General features: G+C 41.8%; 3 protein-coding genes across 5 annotated transcripts; 2 read left to right on the top strand and 1 right to left on the bottom strand.

Moving 5' to 3' along the window:
• Positions 1 to 1,412: 1,412 nt before the first annotated feature.
• Positions 1,413 to 10,106, top strand: p2rx5 (purinergic receptor P2X, ligand-gated ion channel, 5). Of its 2 annotated transcripts, none has more exons than XM_034889338.1 (12): positions 1,413 to 1,675; positions 3,463 to 3,613; positions 3,898 to 3,969; positions 4,087 to 4,162; positions 4,488 to 4,572; positions 4,756 to 4,836; positions 6,770 to 6,911; positions 7,494 to 7,627; positions 7,734 to 7,827; positions 7,909 to 7,974; positions 8,126 to 8,214; positions 8,328 to 10,106. In XM_034889338.1, exons 1-12 carry the CDS (start codon positions 1,473 to 1,475, stop codon positions 8,578 to 8,580), a joined length of 1,446 nt encoding a protein of 481 aa, XP_034745229.1. In that variant the 5' UTR covers positions 1,413 to 1,472; the 3' UTR covers positions 8,581 to 10,106. The 2 variants fall into 2 exon arrangements, with proteins under 2 accessions (XP_034745229.1, XP_034745228.1); XM_034889337.1 differs by having other exon boundaries at positions 4,452 to 4,572.
• emc6 (ER membrane protein complex subunit 6) lies at positions 9,673 to 13,100 on the bottom strand. The gene is made up of 2 exons (XM_034889340.1): positions 12,887 to 13,100; positions 9,673 to 10,432 (listed from the first exon to the last, which is right to left on the bottom strand). The coding sequence occupies exon 2, from the start codon at positions 10,396 to 10,398 to the stop codon at positions 10,066 to 10,068; it is 333 nt and encodes a 110-aa protein (XP_034745231.1). The 5' UTR covers positions 10,399 to 10,432; positions 12,887 to 13,100; the 3' UTR covers positions 9,673 to 10,065.
• A 958-nt stretch (positions 13,101 to 14,058) lies between these two features.
• Positions 14,059 to 18,803, top strand: shpk (sedoheptulokinase). Of its 2 annotated transcripts, XR_004659153.1 has the most exons (8): positions 14,059 to 14,272; positions 14,374 to 14,515; positions 15,565 to 15,739; positions 15,827 to 15,979; positions 16,155 to 16,330; positions 17,457 to 17,657; positions 17,755 to 18,235; positions 18,768 to 18,803. XR_004659153.1 is itself a non-coding variant. In XM_034890635.1 (7 exons), the coding sequence occupies exons 1-7, from the start codon at positions 14,135 to 14,137 to the stop codon at positions 18,147 to 18,149; spliced, it is 1,380 nt and encodes a 459-aa protein (XP_034746526.1). In that variant the 5' UTR covers positions 14,059 to 14,134; the 3' UTR covers positions 18,150 to 18,349. The 2 variants fall into 2 exon arrangements, 1 of the variants encoding a protein (XP_034746526.1); XM_034890635.1 differs by lacking the exon at positions 18,768 to 18,803 and having other exon boundaries at positions 17,755 to 18,349.
• Positions 18,804 to 18,928: the final 125 nt, after the last annotated feature.

Raw genomic sequence — 18,928 nt, 5'->3', positions numbered from 1 at the left:
ATTTCATATAAAATGCACACTCATGTCCGTGTTTTAGTATCAAAACGTTATCTCAAAGGAGACACATGCTCATTCTCAGGTTTAGGCTTATATTTGGCGTTTCTATTAGAGTATGTACACTTTCTTTTGTTTCAAAAACATGTTTTTCATATTTATATGACCAGGGGCCCATTGTCTCATAATATGCCTCTGCCCGGTACTTACAAAATACTTACAGTATAAGTAGTTTCTCTTTTCCTCTCTTAATATTCCACAGGTTGCTACAAGTAGGAACCGGTGAGTATTTTATACTATGTTATATACTGTTGCAGCTGGAAGCAGTCACAAGGGACTCAGAGATGAAAAACACTTGGACGGGCTGAAGATCCAATTTCAGTCATTTGTTCCTTCCAACGTAAAATACAACTAGTACGGTCAACATATGTGTTCACTCCCAGACTCCTTCTCTGCCAAAGCCCAAAACAGGGTGAAGAAAACCAATATGCTGTTATCACTTCCGCTCATCCCTGGGGAACACGCCCAGCATATCAGTACACAGTATAATAATCAACGAATAGTATAAATGAGACCATCAACATAAACATAGAGGAGAAACATGTAGCTCGTACATTTACTGTTTCATACGATGATACTACACTTTAAGTTAAGAGGACTTACACAGTAAATGTCTGGAAATGACATAAGTTAAGTGGGCTGTGTTGTAAAGTGTTAGTAAAGATGGTTCTTTTTAACCAAAAAGGATTACATGCAACGCTCTTTGCAAATACAATCACTTTTGATCATTGAATTTCAGGTGAAAATTGAAATGGTTTCAAATCAGCATCATGACCAAACTCATCCACTCAACATACGTTCCTCTGATCTCAACCATCAGTCAAAATAATTCATCATTTCTGCTTTATTAACTCAAATATTAGGTAAAATTCTAAACAAATGAGGGTTATTGACCATGGATTCCAAAAAGGAGTGTGGAACTAGTGGTAGGGTGGTGGTAGTGAAATAAAAATGTCAAAAAAAGGGTACAAAAAAAGTGTTAATATTTTTGACCCGGGAGGACAACACGAGGGTAAACACCACCATGATGGAAAGACAAATATGTGTACATAACTCATTTGCATGCCCCCCCTTGCACGACCCTGCTTGTACCACACAAACATACATGGTTTGTTTAGCCAATGAATACTTTTTTGCAATAATTATAATTTTTAGAGTAGGCCTTATTAACATTTTTACCTCAATATTAATCAAAGTAGACTACAGGCCTCTCCAGTCATTATAAAGTCAATGTGGATTTACAGGACTAGGGTCCAGCTCCACAAAGTTTTGTTAAGCTTCCAAATGGATGTCAGAAAAATAGAAATTTAATATCAAGCCGAGCATAATAACTGAACATATCCCCCGGTGGTCTACCAGGGGTCCACAGAGGAAGCGGATCGCTGCCCCTGTCTCAATGGGTTTGCCCGTTTTATGACATGTGGAGCAGGCGTGTATATCAGCTGGGAGCCTGGAGCTGCTGTCTCACTCGGGTCCAGCGTGCGGTAGGAATGGCAGGCTGGGGGGGCTTCTTCGTGTCCCTCCTCAACTATAAGACAGAGAAATACGTGATCGCCGAAAACAGGAGAATCGGGATCTTATTTAGACTCTATCAACTGGCCGTGCTGGGATACATAATCGGGTGAGGTGCAATGCATGCCCTCTCTCTTCTCTTCTTTAGGCATACAGAGGAACCTTATACGGTGTTTTATATGTCTCCCTAAAAAAAGAAAATCAATCAGGCAGCTGTTGTTCCAGTCCTCACTAAGACCAAAGAAAGTGGATCATATCACTCCAGTTCTGAAGTCTGTACCGTTTACACTGGCCTCCTGTGCCTCAAAGAACTGATTTCAAAAATACTTTAGCTCGTCTATAAATCACTAACTGGCTTAGGGCTAGAATACATTTCTGATCTCCTGCTACACTATGACCCCCCCCCCAGACCTCTCAGGTCGTGTGGAACAGGTCTGCTTTCTGTCCCCAGAGTCAGAACTTAACAGTTTTGTTTGGATCAAGTCCCCAGAAACCTGCACGTCCGCCACTACTCTTCTCTTCAATCAAATCTGAAGACCTTTCTTTTTTCCTTTCTTTAAATAATTATTAATTTATTATGCATATTGCACATTTTGTTCTCGTATTCTATCTGTTTTTAATTTTGTAATGGTTTTTCCCTGCTCCTTAATGTGTTCTGTAAAGCACTTTGAATGCCCTGTTGTTGAAACGTGCTGTACTAATAAAGCTGCCTTGCCTTTTAGAAAGTGATTCACACAGTTAAAAATAGCTGAGCTTGCTGAAAAGGGTTGACTTTGTGACTGTTAAAGTGGCAGCGCCGCAGATTTTTGAACTTAAAAGCAGAAAATTGTGTCTCAGGAAGTTGGTTGGTTCGCCTCTTTAATGTCTCAGATTGGTGTGTCGAGAGAGACAGGAAGTTGTCTCGCTGAGCCCCGTCCCGCTGATGCAGCCTACGTAAAATGATGATGACAAGTGAGCAGGTGACTGGGACAGTCGGTCTCGAGGGTTGATAGTTTCCGGTTCGACCTTTGAAACTTGACTGTTTGTGAAAGTTATTTCAAACTGCAAGATGGCAAATCTAGAAGCTGCAGGGGGGTGATCAAGTTGACCCTGAGGCAGGTAGTTAAGGGCCAGTGGGTCCCAACCTTTTGGGTCTGAGGTACCCCCATAGCCCTGTCACATGATCCCACGTAGGCCCCCCCTGCATCTATTCCCAATGGATTTCCCAAATGTATGACACTATTCATAACAGGATATTGTTTCTCATACAATTGAACCATCAGTATTACGATCAGCAGTTGTACCACTAACCTACTAGATTACTACAATAAAGCTGAATATTTGACAGTTTATCCACTAACTAACCATTATCCAGTACTTTTAGCTACGTGATAAAATGTCTGGTTCCATTACATAACATGTAGAATTGAGGTGTTGCAGTTGACTTAATGTTGATATGTGGATATATTGTTTTTTATCATGTAATTTCAGTAGTTGGATACAATATTTCCATGTACCCCCTGGCAACTGCATTAGTACCCCCTGGGCTACTGTACCTTGTGTTCATATACTCTTGTTTATACAGTACACTCGTTTGTATTGTATCTGACACTTTTGCTCTTTTACTACTTAATGCTGCTGTCACCCCTAGATGTGTGTCTATGCAAAATAGCTAAATAAAGTTCCAGTAGAGAGATGCATGAGATGTCTAGGACACATTAACATGGCATCTGGCATGCTGATGAACCCACCTAATGACAGTTCTAATGTGTGTGTGCTGTTGACTCCCGGACCACATGGTCACAAACAGGGATAGCATGCATGCTAAACTGATGCATCATCGCAGTCGTGTTGATCATCAGAAATGTCAAGAAAACCAACCCATAATACATTGTGAGGTTTCAATGACTGTCTCAGGTGGGTGTTTGTGGTGAGGAAGGGTTACCAGGAGAGAGAGGAGGCCATCCAGACCTCCGTCATCACCAAGCTGAAAGGTGTGACACTGACCAACAGCTCAGAGGCAGGGCTTCACCTGTGGAGTGCTGAGGATTATGTCATACCCCCGAATGTGAGTCTTTCTATCTATCTATCTATCTATCTATCTATCTATCTATAAAACGGAATCTTCTTGCAGAATACCAATATTGATGTCAGGGCATCCCCCTCCCCAATTACTCTCCTGTCCAGGGGGGGGGGGGGGGGTTATGAGGCTATTGAGTATCTGCTTTAGTGGATATCATTAGCCTCAGCATCTGTCGCAACAGATTTAACAATTTTGAACTTCTCAGGGGTGTAATTTGTTTAACCTTTTGCTTCTCATTCTCACTGTCTGGACCTAATGTTATTTTGCAGGGTGAGCAGGTGTTCTTTGTAGTAACAAATTACATTGAGACCCCCAATCAGAGGCTGGGGTTCTGCGCTGAGGTGAGTATACACAGGACGGCGAATCTCATTATTTGATTTTAATTGGGCTTTTTTTCTCCATCCTAATATGTAAAAATGACTGTGTCAGATTACCACACGATTACATTCATATCTCAGAATTTCAAGGTGCCAAATGGACGATGTCAAAGTGATGAAGACTGCGTGGAGGGGGAGACTGTCATAGCTGGGCATGGTGAGGAGCTTTCATTGCACTCAACTCCAAATCTGCATAGTTTTTAGATGTTAGCCTCCATTTTTCAATTTTTCATATTGGTCAGTGAGTATCTTAAAACAACACTTTTCACATACAACATACGACTTGCTAATGTCATGGTTTGGCCACTACTCCAAAGTAAATGCCATCAAAAAGGTATAATAACCATTACAATATATCATATTTTTTAATTGGTGAATATAATACATTACTCAAAATACCAAACGTTTTCCATTGTGTCTTATTTTAGCATAAACTCTCTTTTAAGCTCCATCCAGCCAAGAATCTTTGCTCTCTTCGTCAGGAATAAAGACCGGCTTGTGTGTGAACAGCACCGGGACCTGTGAGATTCACGCCTGGTGTCCAGTTGAACACAGCAAGAGACCCACGTGAGACCCCTCCTCTCTTTCAGAACTTTGGAAACGTGCCATTTTGTGCTACTGCACTGACACTCACCCTGATCCTTCACAGGGACCAAGATATTTCGCAAGTTCTATTTATTACTAATACAGCCTGTCAGCTCCACCTGGTTGGTTTTTATTCACACAGCTGCCTGTCTCTTTCCCTTCCAGAGAGCCCTTACTGAGCGAGGCAGAAAACTTCACCGTCTACATCAAGAATTTCATCCGGTTTCCAAAATTTGAATTCTCTAAGTAAGTGGTGCTGATTGCTGGTAGTATCCAAGGCATTGTGACAAAGATCGCTGAGTGAGCTAAAGGGGGATATACATATCCTAATGGCTGTTTTGAATAGCTTTACGGCGCAGAGAGCCTTCTATTTATACCACCCTGTGCATTGCAGTCAGCGAGACAGTGCAAAAGTCATCTGAGACGTCCTTGACAGCGGGCCTCCCCCTGGACAGGTGTCTGATCAGATGGGGCTGGCCCATGGAGCTGTACTGCTGCCCTCTAGATTTTTAAATCTAGATTTTAAAAGGGACACGTTAATCAACATGAGCACATGTAAATGCGCCAGATTTAGCCATGCAGGCTCATTTTCATCTGCAGTCCCCGGCAGGTTGATGGCTTAAAAGAATAAATAATAAATAAGATAAACTACTGAAAGATAACATAGATGTACACGTAAAAACAAGAACATATGTGTATGTAAATGTAAATGATCATAGCAGATAGCAAGTGGATGGCAATTGCACGAGAAAAATATAACACAAAATAAGCCACATAAACACAGGTAAAAGTGCATAGAAGCACATTAAAACACATTCAAGCACAGACAAAAGCACCTAAGCACATAGAAACATTACTAACACATCAACACACACATTATTCTAGATTATGGCAGTTTTGCTTTGCTTTGTCAATAACCAGTGTTTTATGGATTTGGAGAAGGATTTGTCATCTGTTCTAGTCCTGCAGGAAAGTTCAGAGATGCCACCAGCTAGAGGTTCACTCCTCAATGCAGAGGGCCTGGGTTCAACTCCAACATGCAGCCCTTTGCTCTATGTCATTCCACATCTTTCTCCCCTTTCATTTCTTCAGCTGTCCTGTCAATAAAGGTCTAGAAATGCCCTTACCCCCCCCCCCAAAAATAAGATAGATGACACAAGCTGCAGCTAATTCATCAGTTACGACCTTATTCTAATTACACAGCCATCTCTCGTATGTTTCCTCACTAATCTTGATATGCTTATACTTAACGGTGAGTGCCTGGTAATACAAATCCCTCTTAATGGGTGTTACTCAAAATGGCTGGCAACACTACAGTGTGACAGTTACACTCTGAGCCAGCAGGCGTAATGCTGCAGGTTGGTTGACATACACACACACACATCTCAACTCTACATACAGTATATACTGTATATGCTGCTGTTGGGTGTGTCTGACAGTTCTGTAAGAAATAATAATATTAAGGTCCACGTAAGATATTGTGAAAGACGGTGTTGGAGCTGAGTCCATTTCCTGTTACACATGCCCTGCAAACCTGAAAAAACCTTAAGCAGTAATGGTGTCTAAGATAAGCATCGAAAGGTCAAATATGACAATGATATGAATATGAATATGAATATGAATGAATATTGAGAATTCTGTGACTCTGAATTGGCAGTAACAGTTAACTGTTTTTGCCTCTCCAGCACTACTTCTGCCAAAACCTGACCACTCCAACTTCTAACTCCTGTGGAAGGGTTTTTTCCTGAAAGGTTGAGAAAAGCGGCACTGTAAATAGATAAATTCAGGGTGGGAACTATGGAGAGCCTTAATGAGGCATAAGCGATATCAAAAAGTTCACTCACATGAACTCAAAGATCAGAAAAAAACGGACTTTCTTACTTCCACTTTGTCTGGCTGCCGACTCACTCTGCTCACTCGAGTCTACTGTGCCCTGCTTTGGTTGGCCATATTTTATCAAACTGTGATGCTGGCTTTGACTGGAGGTGATCTGGTCATTAACTGATTATATATCAGATGTGCTGACATAAAAGCAAGGCACGTGCAAAAAAGTAAGCTCCCACAAAGTAAGCTCCCACACACTGGATAAACTAAACAATACCAATGTGAAATAAGACTGGTTTCCATAATTCCTGAAAATCGTATTTATGATACATGTGTTAAATGTCTGCTGTGCTAGGTCCAATGTTCTTGAAACGTCAGATGACAGCTACCTGAAAAGATGCTCCTACGACAGAGAGAACCACCTGTACTGCCCCATCTTCCGCCTCGGAGATCTGGTCAGCTGGACTGGGTATGACTTCCAGGACATGGCTGCTAAGGTACAAAGTTGAATAATGTGCTAAATAAGGCTGTGTGTGCGAGGGATTTCAATGTTTCCTAACAGTAGACTTCCACCAAGCTTTGCTATCCAACAATGCAGAGTGAATTGTCCCAGTTGGGAATTCTTTGACATTACATGAACACAGCACTAACATTTTGATATTTGACTCGTAGACAAAATGCTTGCTGCACATGTAACATAAGGCATACTGAGTGTCAGGATCCCCCGGTTTTATCATTCTTCTTATTGCCTGCATTCACTTAGTCTACTAAAAGGAATACGCCACTGTTTGTTGAAATAGGGTTCATCACGGTCTCACCTAGCTGTAGTTAGGGGGGACAAACCCATTTTTTGTCTCTGTGCATGCATTGTTTAAGTCCTGTGCAAAAATGGCAGCGCCGCGCTAGTGAATGGAATCCTATGTTGCATGTTGGGAGTAATAGTGAGCCAACAAAAAAAACAGCCAGATAGAAGGGTAACGAGACATATGACAAACATGAAGTGTGTCCACATAGCCAAGAGCTGCAGTAATGGGTTAGGCTGCACTTATATTCACAAAGTGACTGTTTTTGTCCATCAGGGGGGGTCTGTTGGGATTCTTATTGAATGGAACTGTGACCTGGATAAGGACTTTACACAGTGTAATCCACGTTACAGCTTTACCCGCTTGGACTTAAACTCTAACAACTCGGTGACATCAGGATACAACTTCAGGTATGTCCCTTCAGTCCCTCAACAAGAAATACACCTGTCACTTCCTCCACTCTGTGTTCTAAGCCATTTTATTTTTATTATACATCAACTGATTATATATCTACAGATATGCCAGGTATTACAAGGATCAAAATGGCGAGACCTTTCGCACTTTGTATAAGGTGTATGGGATTCGCTTTGATATAATGATCAATGGCCAGGTACAGCAAATTATGATTTTTCCAAGGGAAGTAGCATGATTCCAGTAAAAGACTTGCAGTTAATTCCTGTTTGTTTTGCAGGCTGGGAAATTCAGTATTGTACCCACAATAATTGCCATTGGTTCAGGTGTTGCCCTGCTTGGTGCAGTGAGTAATTTCCTAAAATATTATGTTAATGGCTGTGGATAATTAGTGACATCTTAAGTTTGAAAAATGTCATATTATAGTGCTACTAGGGTAACACAAATAACAATTATCTGCAGATTGGGAAAATCCAGTTGATATTTTTTTCTTCCAGGGAGCCTTCGCATGTGACATGATACTACTGTACATGATGAACACGAGCTCCCTCTACCGAGAGAGGAAGTTTGAAATCATCAACTTCAAGTATGACTTACTGTATTTACTTAAACATTGATGATGGCCTTTTTAAATCATAATTTTCCCCAACCTTGATCATCACATTTGTTGGCACATTTCTCACATAATGTATGTAACAGAAAAGACCCGACCAAAGCCAAGGACGGGAGGACAGGACACCGGGAAAGGAGATCCAGGAAACCAGCTGCAGAGAAACAGGCCGCCAACTCCAATAAAAAACCAGAGGAAACAGAACCAACTGCAGAGAGCCAGGTGCCTGTGGACAAACAGGGTCCCACCATTCCACGCAACACAGGACAGCGCTACTCTGCCCTTCTCTCTCCCCAAGGTGCAGAGCCAAGGCCTCATATCACCTTCGCTTCACAAAATTAAGTTTGCAGGAAGAGCCAGACAAATCACCTGCAGTGGTCTGCCAGAGGTGGAACCAAAAGTTGGACTGATGTCCACTTCTCACCTACTGGTGGGATTGGACAGCTGGCATGCCACTAGCTTGAGTGATGCTTGACCTGACTAAAGATATGTTGGTCCAGAGAAAAGGGAGTGTGCAAGTGGGCCAGGAAGCTGATGTAGAAATACACAGAAAGGTGGTTTTCAGTGGCTGGGTCGGGGTCCAAAGCTGGGATGTGGGAGATTACAACAGGTCCGTAAATAATGAAATGCAAAAGTACTGTGGTATGCTGATGCAAATAGCAGAGACGTTAAAATCATTCATCTAAGACTTAAAGTGAATTGCCAAATATTTGCAGATTACTGCAAGTGATTCATTGTGTTTTTTTTTTCATGTCACAAAATCAATACTTAATAGCTTTCTTGGCTGTTGATCAGACTAATTAAGCATCATTTTCCAGGTTGAATAATATATAATGGGCCTTAGTTTTTTTTTTGCCATTTATGGACTAAGGTATAAAAATTCCAGCTAAAATACAAAACATCATAGATTCATGGACGAAAATATCTCTGATCTCAAATGTAGGATTGGATTAAGTAAAATAGACTGGAATTATAAGATAAAATTATTTTGGCTAATAAAAATAACTTCTAAATGATTTTGTATGCATGGATTCAAAGAATTAAAAAAAAATCTGCACTTTAAAACAAAGTGTAAGAAAATGAAAGGTGTGAACGGTCTTAATGGTTGGTATTGTTGTGACAGGAACTCAGATGTACTGTTAAACACTGATGTGTTCCCTCCTGTATGTCGACGCTGATGTCACCATTCAATGGCTACAACACACTCTTATTCACAATATAATTGACTTGTGAAGCTATGGAATGCAGTGGTGATGTGCTACGAGACTACAGCTGATTGTTAATGAATGGTGTAAGACACTCAAGAGCCTCCTGGTTTCTTCTTGCAGTTACTTTTTAACGAATGGTCTATTTCAACGTATTTGTCATTTTTATTTCATGTCAACAAAGGAAACTTCCTAAAAGACAAACTGATTAATAATACATACAAGTTGTAAGAGGTAATTATTTATTTCAATTATTAATCAGACTTGTTATAACTTAACCATGGTATTGTACATGAAATGTAATTACCTTGTAATCTGGTTTCATCTGTTACACTACAACCGACATTAACAGAAGTGTGGTCATCCTGGTATGGATGATAGCGAGCACTGAGTGGGACTTACAGGTTAAAAAAGTTCATGGTCACTGCCAAGTGTGTAGCAGGAAAGAAAAAAGAATATTTGATTCTGCACACTATAATTATGGAACAATCCTCCATTTAATCAACAGTTCATAATGGAAGAAGTATTTAACTACTGGCTTATCTACAAACAGCAGGACAGACATATAATGGGTTTATTTAACATTAGATAGGATTAATTTAGTTATTTATGGAAGGTCATTTTAGTACACATGCACCATTCCGTAGAGGAAAGTCCAGAACAGGACGTAAGTGAAAAGACCCCCGACGAGGCCGCCGGTGAAAAGCAGCCGCCGCGATTTAAAGCATTTGTTCCATCGTCGTCCGGCCTTGAGAATGAGCAGCAGAGAGAGGAGAAAAGAGGCGAGGAAATAAAAAATGAAGCCATACAGTCCGGTGAGCCCGAGGATGCCGGCTGTTGCTCCGGACAGAGCGGACACAGAGGTGCGGCAGTAGTCCAGGACACCGGCGTTTCCCCTCACAGCGACTTCGCTGATGAACTGTGGTCCCTCTCGCTTGGCTACGACTCCTGTCATCTCGGCTCTGACCAGCTATCACAGGAAGGTGCTCCTGGTTCAGGACAGATGCAGAAACCAAAATGGATACATTTACTCAAATAACCCTAAACCCAGTACAAAAGTACAGTTTTCAAACACTGTTTTACTCAAGTATATATATGCAACATATACAGTTGTGGCCAAAAGTTTACAGTCCTAGAGAACATGTATGTCAAGGCAGTTTGGGTCTTTTTTTTTTTTTTTTTTACTTTTTTATGGGTCTTTTGAAAATTTGACTATATCCACTGGGTTCATTATATATTGTACATACAGCAACCCTAACGATCATTGCGGTGATGTAGAAAGTCATATCAATCAAATTTTCTTTGCGACATGACCTGTTTAACCTCTAATTGACTACAGCTTGTGATATCTCTGAACCCATTTAAATAGGGCTCGTTTGATAGACCCTCAGACTCAACCACTAACGTTATGATGGGCCAGTCTAAGGAGCTCAGCACGGATCAAAAGAAGGCGGATTATTGACTGAAGTCAGAAAATTCCCTTGGAGCCATTTCAAAGCAGCTACAGGTCCCAAGAACCACTATGCAAGCTATTGTTTGTAAGTATAAAGTGCACTGCCACAATCCGGAAGACCATGCAAGTCATCAATTACTGCAGAGAGAAAATTGGTCGGGATGGTCAGGAGTCGACAGAAAACCACCATGAATTAGAAACTGCTGGAACACAGGTGGTAGCGTCCACGGGCAAGTGTGTTTTACATCGCCGTGGGCTGAGAGGCCGCCGTGCAAGAAGGAAGCCCTCGCTCCAGAAGTAGCACCTTAAGGTTTGAATGAAGTTTGCTTGTGATCATGAGGACAAAGAAGAGGCCTTGTGTCATAAAGTTGTGGTCAGATGAAACTAAGATTTAGCTATTTGGCCACAATGACCAGAAATATGTGTTAAGTAGAAAAGGTGAGGCCTTAAACCCCAAGAACAACATACCTACCTACCTACCGTCCAGCATGGTGGTGGAGGTAGTATTGTGCTCTGTGGCTGTTACGCTGCCAGTGGAACCGGTGCTTTACAGAAAGTGAATCGACTAATGAAGAAAGAGGATTACCTTTAAATTCTTCAGGAAACCTAAAACCATCAGCCAGACGCTTGGGTCTTTGACGCAGTTGGGTTTTTCAACAGGACAATGATCCCAGATAAATAGCAAAGTTGGTAATGGAATGGCTAAATCAGGCTAGATCAATTACTTCCCAAAGTCCTGACATCTCGAACATGTGGATGTTGCGGAATAAACAAGTCTGTGTCCGAAAGCAACAAATGTAGCTGACCTGCCCCAAATCTGTCAAGGAGTGGTCAAAGATTCATTGAGAAGCTTGTGGATGGCTACCAGAGGCACCTGATAGATGGGAAAAGGGCCAAGGGACATTTAACCAAATATTAATATTGTTGTATGTATATTTTGTCCCAGTAGATTTGGTCACATTTTCAGAAGACACATAATAAAGTAAAAAAAGACTCAAATTTCATGACTTGATTTTTGTGACAAAAATATGTGCTCCAATGATTCCATCACAGAAAAATAGCAATAATAGGAATCTCAAACTACCATGACACACGTGTTCTTTACAAATGGATGTTAACTTTAAGGCCACAGAGACAGATCAAGATAACTAAAATAACGTTATAATGTTATTATAACCCAAATAATGTTACAATGCAGTCCATTTCTACCAGCTGAATGCTGAAAATACTACTTACACCCGATCTCAAACCAATCTCAACATTTGTATTAACACACATTACTGGATCAGTTACACTATTACTACGACATGTAACACTGACAGGCCGTTGCTGAAGGTGTGTGAATGCTTTCTACGTAATGTAAAAGCGCTTAGATTAGTCCATGAGACTAGAAAATCGCTATATAAAAACTCCATTTACACATAAATAAATAAATACATGTTGAATGCTGGACCTTTACTTCAGAGTACTTTTACACTGTCGTATTACTTTGAATTGTTTCATGAACCTTAACGCCCATTATTCTACTGGACGGCCATTACAAAAGCTAATTTGTACATGTCTTACAGTATCACTGGGTCTAACGTTAACGTTCCTTTTCTTTTGAGAGATATTCATATAAACAACAATTAAAATACAAAGACAAAATAAACCCTAAAGCCTTTAACTATGAGTGATAAAGACAAAGAGAGACGCTGCCGGTTAGCCTTGGCCGATGTAGCTAGCTTAGCTTAAATAACGTTAGCTAACGTGGTTACTGACCACAATGAATCCCAGGAGCTAGCTAGCTAATATCTCCCAACACAACGCGGTAACCAAAACGCGCACATAAAACACAGGAACAAGAGAAAAACGAACGAGACTCTGAACCGTAGACCCTAATTTTTTAAAACTAAATGCAGAACCGTGAACCCTTGGTAGCCTATGGCGCTGACATGCTAGCATTGCTAGCTAGTTCTCCTCCAGACGGTAATGGACGACAGATTCTCACCGGAAATATACGTCAGCTCCTCACAGCGGGATTATAAAAACATAATCTGCAGGCGTAACTTCACAGACTTGGATATTATGTTGTTTTTAAGGAATGTCAACTGATATGGCACGGAAAAAGCACGTTCATTCTCGTTTGGATATCACTCCGATGAAAGAGACGGCCATGTTCTCCGCAGTGCATTGTGGGAACTTGGTAAGGATCAGGTGACGATGTGGTGCGTTTTCAGTCCATTAAGAAGTAGGAAATTCTACTTTTTATCACAGGGGGAAATACTTTCAAGCTCAGTCGATGTTAATCACACCCAACAGAGCAAAGCTAAAGATCAAAATTGCAGGAAACAAATTTAAAGCACGTGTAATAACATTTTATTCTGGGCCACATACGTTTTTGTATCTCTATTTTTTCTCCCAAAATCTATATCTCATAGACCATTAAAACCAATAAACAATAAAGTATCCCCGGGCCCGGACAGGCAATCCACCCTTATCACAGTAAATATTTTGCCTCGTGAGTCATTTAAAGAAGCACACATAGGGCTTAGACCAATAAAATAAAAGTGATCACTAAATACATGTCATTAAGGCAGTGAGCCGAGATACACAACAGACCTAGCACTGGGCTCCCCACTATAGGATTTTAACATTGTGCTGGGCTCTCCCTATTTCTTGAGTCACCATTTTTTGCCTTCCCTGTGTACATTTTCGACACATGGACGTTCTCAAGTGTTTCAGCCTCCTGGCACAAATCACAAAGACCCTGCTCTTTTCTGCTTGCTCTTGCTCTTTTTGTTATGTTCCCCTACTACTTAAAGGTCCCATGGCATGAAAATGTAACTTTATTAGATTTTTAACATTAATATGAGTTCCCCCAGCCTGTCTATGGCCCCCCAGGTGGCTAGAAAGGAGCAAGGTTACCTCCCCTTTCTCTGCTTTGCCCGCCCAGAGAATTTGCCCCCCCATAAGAGAGAGACATCATGGCTTTCAAACGAGCAAAGTGGGAGTTGGTCAAGGTCACCCCCCCAGCCTCCACCTTGCCTCCTCCTATCACAAAGCTAATTTACCTTTCTTCATCTTTCTTTGTCTTTAGAGTTTTGCTGTGATTTGCAGTATTTTGGTGATGGAACTAATCAGTTAGGAGTATTCCTAGAAATTCCTTCTTCCCCTTGAACGCAGCAGAGTTGACTTTTCTTGCTGTGATTATGCCGTCGACACCGTAGAGCTGAGTGCTAAAGTCCCATCAGCAGCGATGTCTACCTATGTCCTGGGTGTAGACGTGGGCACCACGTCGGTAAAAGTCGTTTTATTGGAAACTGGCTCCCGATCGGTGGCTGCGAGTCACGCTTTGCCAACTACGTCTGATATAATCGACCATAGTTTAATAAAGGTGAGTTCAGGTGCCGCACAACTTCACCATCTTACTCAGCAACGTAAACAGTGGTGTGCGTGCGTGTGTGTGTGTGTGTGTGTGTCTGAGATGCCGCGCAGGCGAAAGAGCAGGATACTGGCCGGATCATAGACACCCTGAACCGGTGCCTCGGCCTGCTGCCCAGAGACAAACTGCAGCACGTCATCCGCATCGGGCTGTCCGGACAGATGCACGGAGTCTTATTCTGGAAGGCAAAGAGCGGTAAGACTACACCTGCCTCCTGCACGCACGCATGCACGCACGCTGTTGCATTTTCCAAGGTGTGCTAAATTGAGAAGCAACGTCTGCGAACATGTATGAGCAGGAAATAAAAATATATGTTCAGTCATTGTGTCATTTTGAAGTGTGAAATTCAGAGAGGAACTGTCAAGACATCGTAAAGAGAGATTATTTTCAGACCAATAGTCTGATGGTCCTGGCCCCCAACGTAACCACACATGTGCAAAATACTTGTAATGAAAACCAGAATAGTAGTTAAGCAGCTGAAGTAAAAATAAAATAAAGAACCATGACCCTGGAGTAAAGAGGGGCCCCAGTTCAGAAGAATACAGGACTTACTATCTGCTCTGGTATATACTGTACGCAGGAGCTGAATTCCTCATCTCAGAAGATCTTTAATAAATGGGTTCATTTATTTATTTAATCACGGAAATCCAATATGGAGCCTTGCATGGGGCTGCCCCCCAGAGCTCAGGTAGTCCCCAGTGAGAGCAGTAACACACAATTTTGTGTGTGTGTGTGTGTGTGTGTTGCTGTTGTACAAAACATGCTTTGAAATAGACACTTTGCAATAAAAAAAATACAATGCAATGCATTTGCAATTAAATGTAGTTAATCATTTAAATACGTCGGATGTCAATCGTCTTTGTTTGGACTTTTGAAGTGGGTCTAACTGCGTACATCTTACCTGGAGTCTTAAGATCAAGATATAGATTGATTTTGGAAGGGCCCCCATTTAGGGGTCCCACATCACACTCTCGTAGCTCTTTAAAACTTTTCTTTAGATAGATAATCTCATTCATACACGCTTCAAGTCTGCAGATAAATTTATACACAGTATTCCTTACGACAGCTTCAAGTGTATTAACTTGTGCAGATACAAACATCTCACTAGCACTACACCATCTAGGCCTCATATTCTCGAAGCATCATTATATGCTACCTGCTTCCCTTCTGGAAAGTCTTTGTAAAGTCAGATAGATAGATCTGGTCTGCTGTGTTGTTTCATGTCTTTTGCCCCTTTATCGCAGGTTGTGATTGGTCCAAGAGGGATTTCTTCACAACCACAGACACCAGTCAGCTGATCACCTGGCAGGATGGGCGCTGCAGCAGTGACTTCCTGTCCTCACTTCCAAAACCAGATTCACACATGAGCGTAGCCACTGGGTTTGGCTGTGCAACGATCTTGTGGTACATGAGACACAGGTCAGCATGCACTTTAAAAAAAAATCCCATGTAGAGCCTACTGCGCCTCTTGGTTTTGTGGTATGAAAGTGTGTGGTTTCACTGCAGGCCTGAGTTCCTTGAGGATTTCACAGTCGCAGGTACCATCCAGGACTATGTGGTTGCCATGCTGTGTGGTTTGGATGGGTGTGTGATGACGCCGCAGAATGCAACCAGCTGGGGCTTCTTCAACACCTCCTCCAACCAGTGGAACATAGACATGTATGAAGAACTCCCTGTTTAGGTCAAGTACTAAATGCATGACATATGGTCTACAGTTTGTGCATGCTTGGTGGTAACTGAAATCACTAATCCCTTTGGCAGTGTGAGCTTGTAATGAACTGTTGTTATGCGTAACAAGCTACTGTGTGTGTGTGTGTGTGTGTGCATGTTCTAGTCTGAAGGGTGCCGGCTTCCCTTTGCACCTGCTTCCTCAGTGTGTGCCATCTGGTGGCTTGGCGGGACAGACGTGCTCGGACTGGCATGGTGTCCCTGCTGGTACGCCAGTAGGGGCCGCCCTGGGAGACCTCCAGAGCTCGGTCTACTCCTGCATGCGTGCACAGACAGATGCAGGTGAAACAGGAAGTCCAGTCCTTTCAGTCAGGAACAGGGTCACACTTGTAGTGAATGCATACAGACACGTAGACTGTACAGTTACATGCACTATAGATGAAAAACTCCATTAAGGCTGTGTCATAACATGTCACATCAATTAGATTTCTTCTACTTTTGCAGAGCTGATAATTAGGGGTGGGAAGAAATATTGATACGACATTATATTATTGTTCTTCTTTGTTATGTTAGCGCCGAATATCGATATTTATACAAACTCTAAACAGATTTTCTGTTCCTCCTTGGGTTGGCGCTCAACACATATGAGGAACACTTGAACGTTAGTTAATTTTTTGTCTTTTATTTTGATAGGACAGCTAAAGACATGAAAGGGGATAGGGGGGGGAATGGCATGCAGCAAAGGGCTGCAGGTCGAAGTCAAATCCAGGCCCCCCTGCATTGAGGAGTGAACCTCTATATATGGCCACCCGCTCTACCAACTGAGCTAACCGGGCACCCAAACATAAGTCAACTAGCCAAAGAGGACGAGGTTTTCGATGGGATGACAGACAGGAGTTTGAAAAGAAATGCCCCAGCCACATTTAAGTCCAAAGTCTGGACCCATGGGGGCCCTATAATTCTGTCATCTTAATTTACAATTTACAACTGAAAGGCGACGGAATTGTGCTGTTTTCTAACAGTTTGGACTTTCAGTGAATAAAGGGAATAAAACTTGCCCTTAAGCTTTTCACGGGCATTTTCTATTCATAGTTAGACCAATATCATGATGTATCATGATAGGATTGTGTAACAATATATTGGTGATCACAGAATTGCTTTATTGTGAAATTATTGGCATCATGAGCCATGTATTGTGTGCACTATGTTCCCACCCCTACTGATAATGCTTAATTTCACTGTAGTTAACAGCAAAATGAACCATAACAAAGCATGAGAATGGTTTAACTTTTGAATAAAAGACTCAACAATTTAAAAAAAACTACACTGCAGTGAATACTCATGTCTTAGTTTGTACTCATAATGTTTGAGCACACACAGAAAACAAATGCATGATGCAATGTCTTGTTTGGAGCTGGTAGGACGTAAGCATTAGATGACCGTTTGTATCTTTATCTTAATTTCTCAGTTCTTAACATAAGCACTTCAGCCCAGCTGACCTTCGCCATGCCAGCTGACTTCAAACCTCCCGATTCTCCTCAGCCTGCCGCCTCCATCTCCTACTTCCCCTACTTTGAGGACTCGTACTTGGCGGTGGCGGCTTCACTCAACGGAGGGAATGTACTGGCCACTTTTGTGGAGATGCTCACTTCCTGGATGAAAGAGCTCGGTATGTATTTTAAGTCATGCTGGTATTGGAGGTCTCTTTCACAGTATTTTATATTTTAATCCAAATTTTAATTTGCTCCTCTCGTGGTCTCTCACAGGCGCGGAGATGAGGGATTCCTGCTTATATGAGAAGCTGATTCATAGCGCCCTGACTCAGGAAACCAGCGACCTGAGGGTGAGTCCCACCCTCCTGGGAGAGAGGCACGACCCTCTCTGCCTGGGTCAGGTGACCAACATCTCCCCTACCAATCTCTCTCTGGGTCATTTGACCAGGGCACTGTGCCGCGGAGTCCTGGACAACATCACGTCCATGATGCCTGCTGAACGTCTGCAGCGGGCGGGGGTCTGCAGGATTGTGGGCAGTGGGAGCGCCATCGCCCGCAACGAGGTGCTGAGGCAGGAGGTGGAGAAGGCCTTTCCTCTGCCGGTGGTGTACGGACAAAACGCGGACTCTGCTGTCGGCGTGGCCATGGTCCTCTGTGACCTTCTGTGAAAAGAATCCACGGGGGAATCCCTGTCTGTTTACACGATTAATTGAGAATTTTGCACATTGCAGTACTTATGTAATGGCATCGCTTTGTATAACCCTCATGTTGTCCTCGTGTTGTCCTCATGTTCCTCATGTCCTATATCAGTGTTCTTTTTAATTCCCCAAAATAACATGATTGATTCCACACTCTCAACGCTCTTTAGCAAGTACAGATCTCTAATTTCATTAATTTTGGGGCGTCTTATTCAATTTTAAAGCATTTGAAAACAAATTGAAGTGTTTTTAAACATGAAGTATTGAGTAAAAGTTGACATATTCCAGTCTGTGATTATCATCAACATCCATTCCTTTAATTTTAGTCTCAATAATTCCTAATTTCTGCTTTTCTAACTCAAACATTAGGTATATAAAATGAGGTTTATTGACTACAAATTCCCCAAATAATTTTAAAATTTGAGTTAAAGTGTTACGTAGTGTTAAAAAGGTCACAAAAGTGACAAACATAAATAAAGCGTCAAAAGTGTTGAATAGAGGACAAAAAAGTAAGAAAAAGTTAAAAACATCAATAGAAAGCGTCAACAAAAGTGTTGATTTTCAATTTTGACGGGAAGACAACACGAGGGTTAAGCAAAAAACATCAGAAATGCTATGACAGGTAACGCAGACTTGTGTGAAGTGTATTTGTTTTCAGAAGACCTGATACTAGAGATTTATACCATAACACAGATGGGCCCTTTTGCAAAGATGCTCATCATCTATCAGAAATAAATCAACTAAAGAGC

The sequence above is a fragment of the Etheostoma cragini genome, chromosome 13 (assembly GCF_013103735.1).
Source record: "Etheostoma cragini isolate CJK2018 chromosome 13, CSU_Ecrag_1.0, whole genome shotgun sequence".
Lineage (NCBI taxonomy): Eukaryota > Metazoa > Chordata > Actinopteri > Perciformes > Percidae > Etheostoma > Etheostoma cragini.
The sequence above is the reverse complement of the archived record's forward strand: the minus strand, read 5'-3'. Positions and strand labels throughout refer to the sequence as shown.

What these genes read in the sequence shown, in the direction of transcription:
- p2rx5 (XM_034889337.1), top strand. Translation starts at nt 1,473, where the DNA reads ATGTGGAGCAGGCGTGTATATCAGCTGGGAGCCTGGAGCTGCTGTCTC. An exon ending in ATTATGTCATACCCCCGAAT is followed by an intron (nt 3,614 to 3,897) that starts GTGAGTCTTTCT and finishes GTTATTTTGCAG; the next exon opens with GGTGAGCAGGTGTTCTTTGT. An exon ending in GGCTGGGGTTCTGCGCTGAG is followed by an intron (nt 3,970 to 4,086) that starts GTGAGTATACAC and finishes TTCATATCTCAG; the next exon opens with AATTTCAAGGTGCCAAATGG.
- emc6 (XM_034889340.1), bottom strand. Translation starts at nt 10,398, where the DNA reads ATGACAGGAGTCGTAGCCAAGCGAGAGGGACCACAGTTCATCAGCGAA.
- shpk (XM_034890635.1), top strand. Translation starts at nt 14,135, where the DNA reads ATGTCTACCTATGTCCTGGGTGTAGACGTGGGCACCACGTCGGTAAAA. An exon ending in TCGACCATAGTTTAATAAAG is followed by an intron (nt 14,273 to 14,373) that starts GTGAGTTCAGGT and finishes GATGCCGCGCAG; the next exon opens with GCGAAAGAGCAGGATACTGG. An exon ending in GCGTGCACAGACAGATGCAG is followed by an intron (nt 16,331 to 17,456) that starts GTGAAACAGGAA and finishes TTAATTTCTCAG; the next exon opens with TTCTTAACATAAGCACTTCA.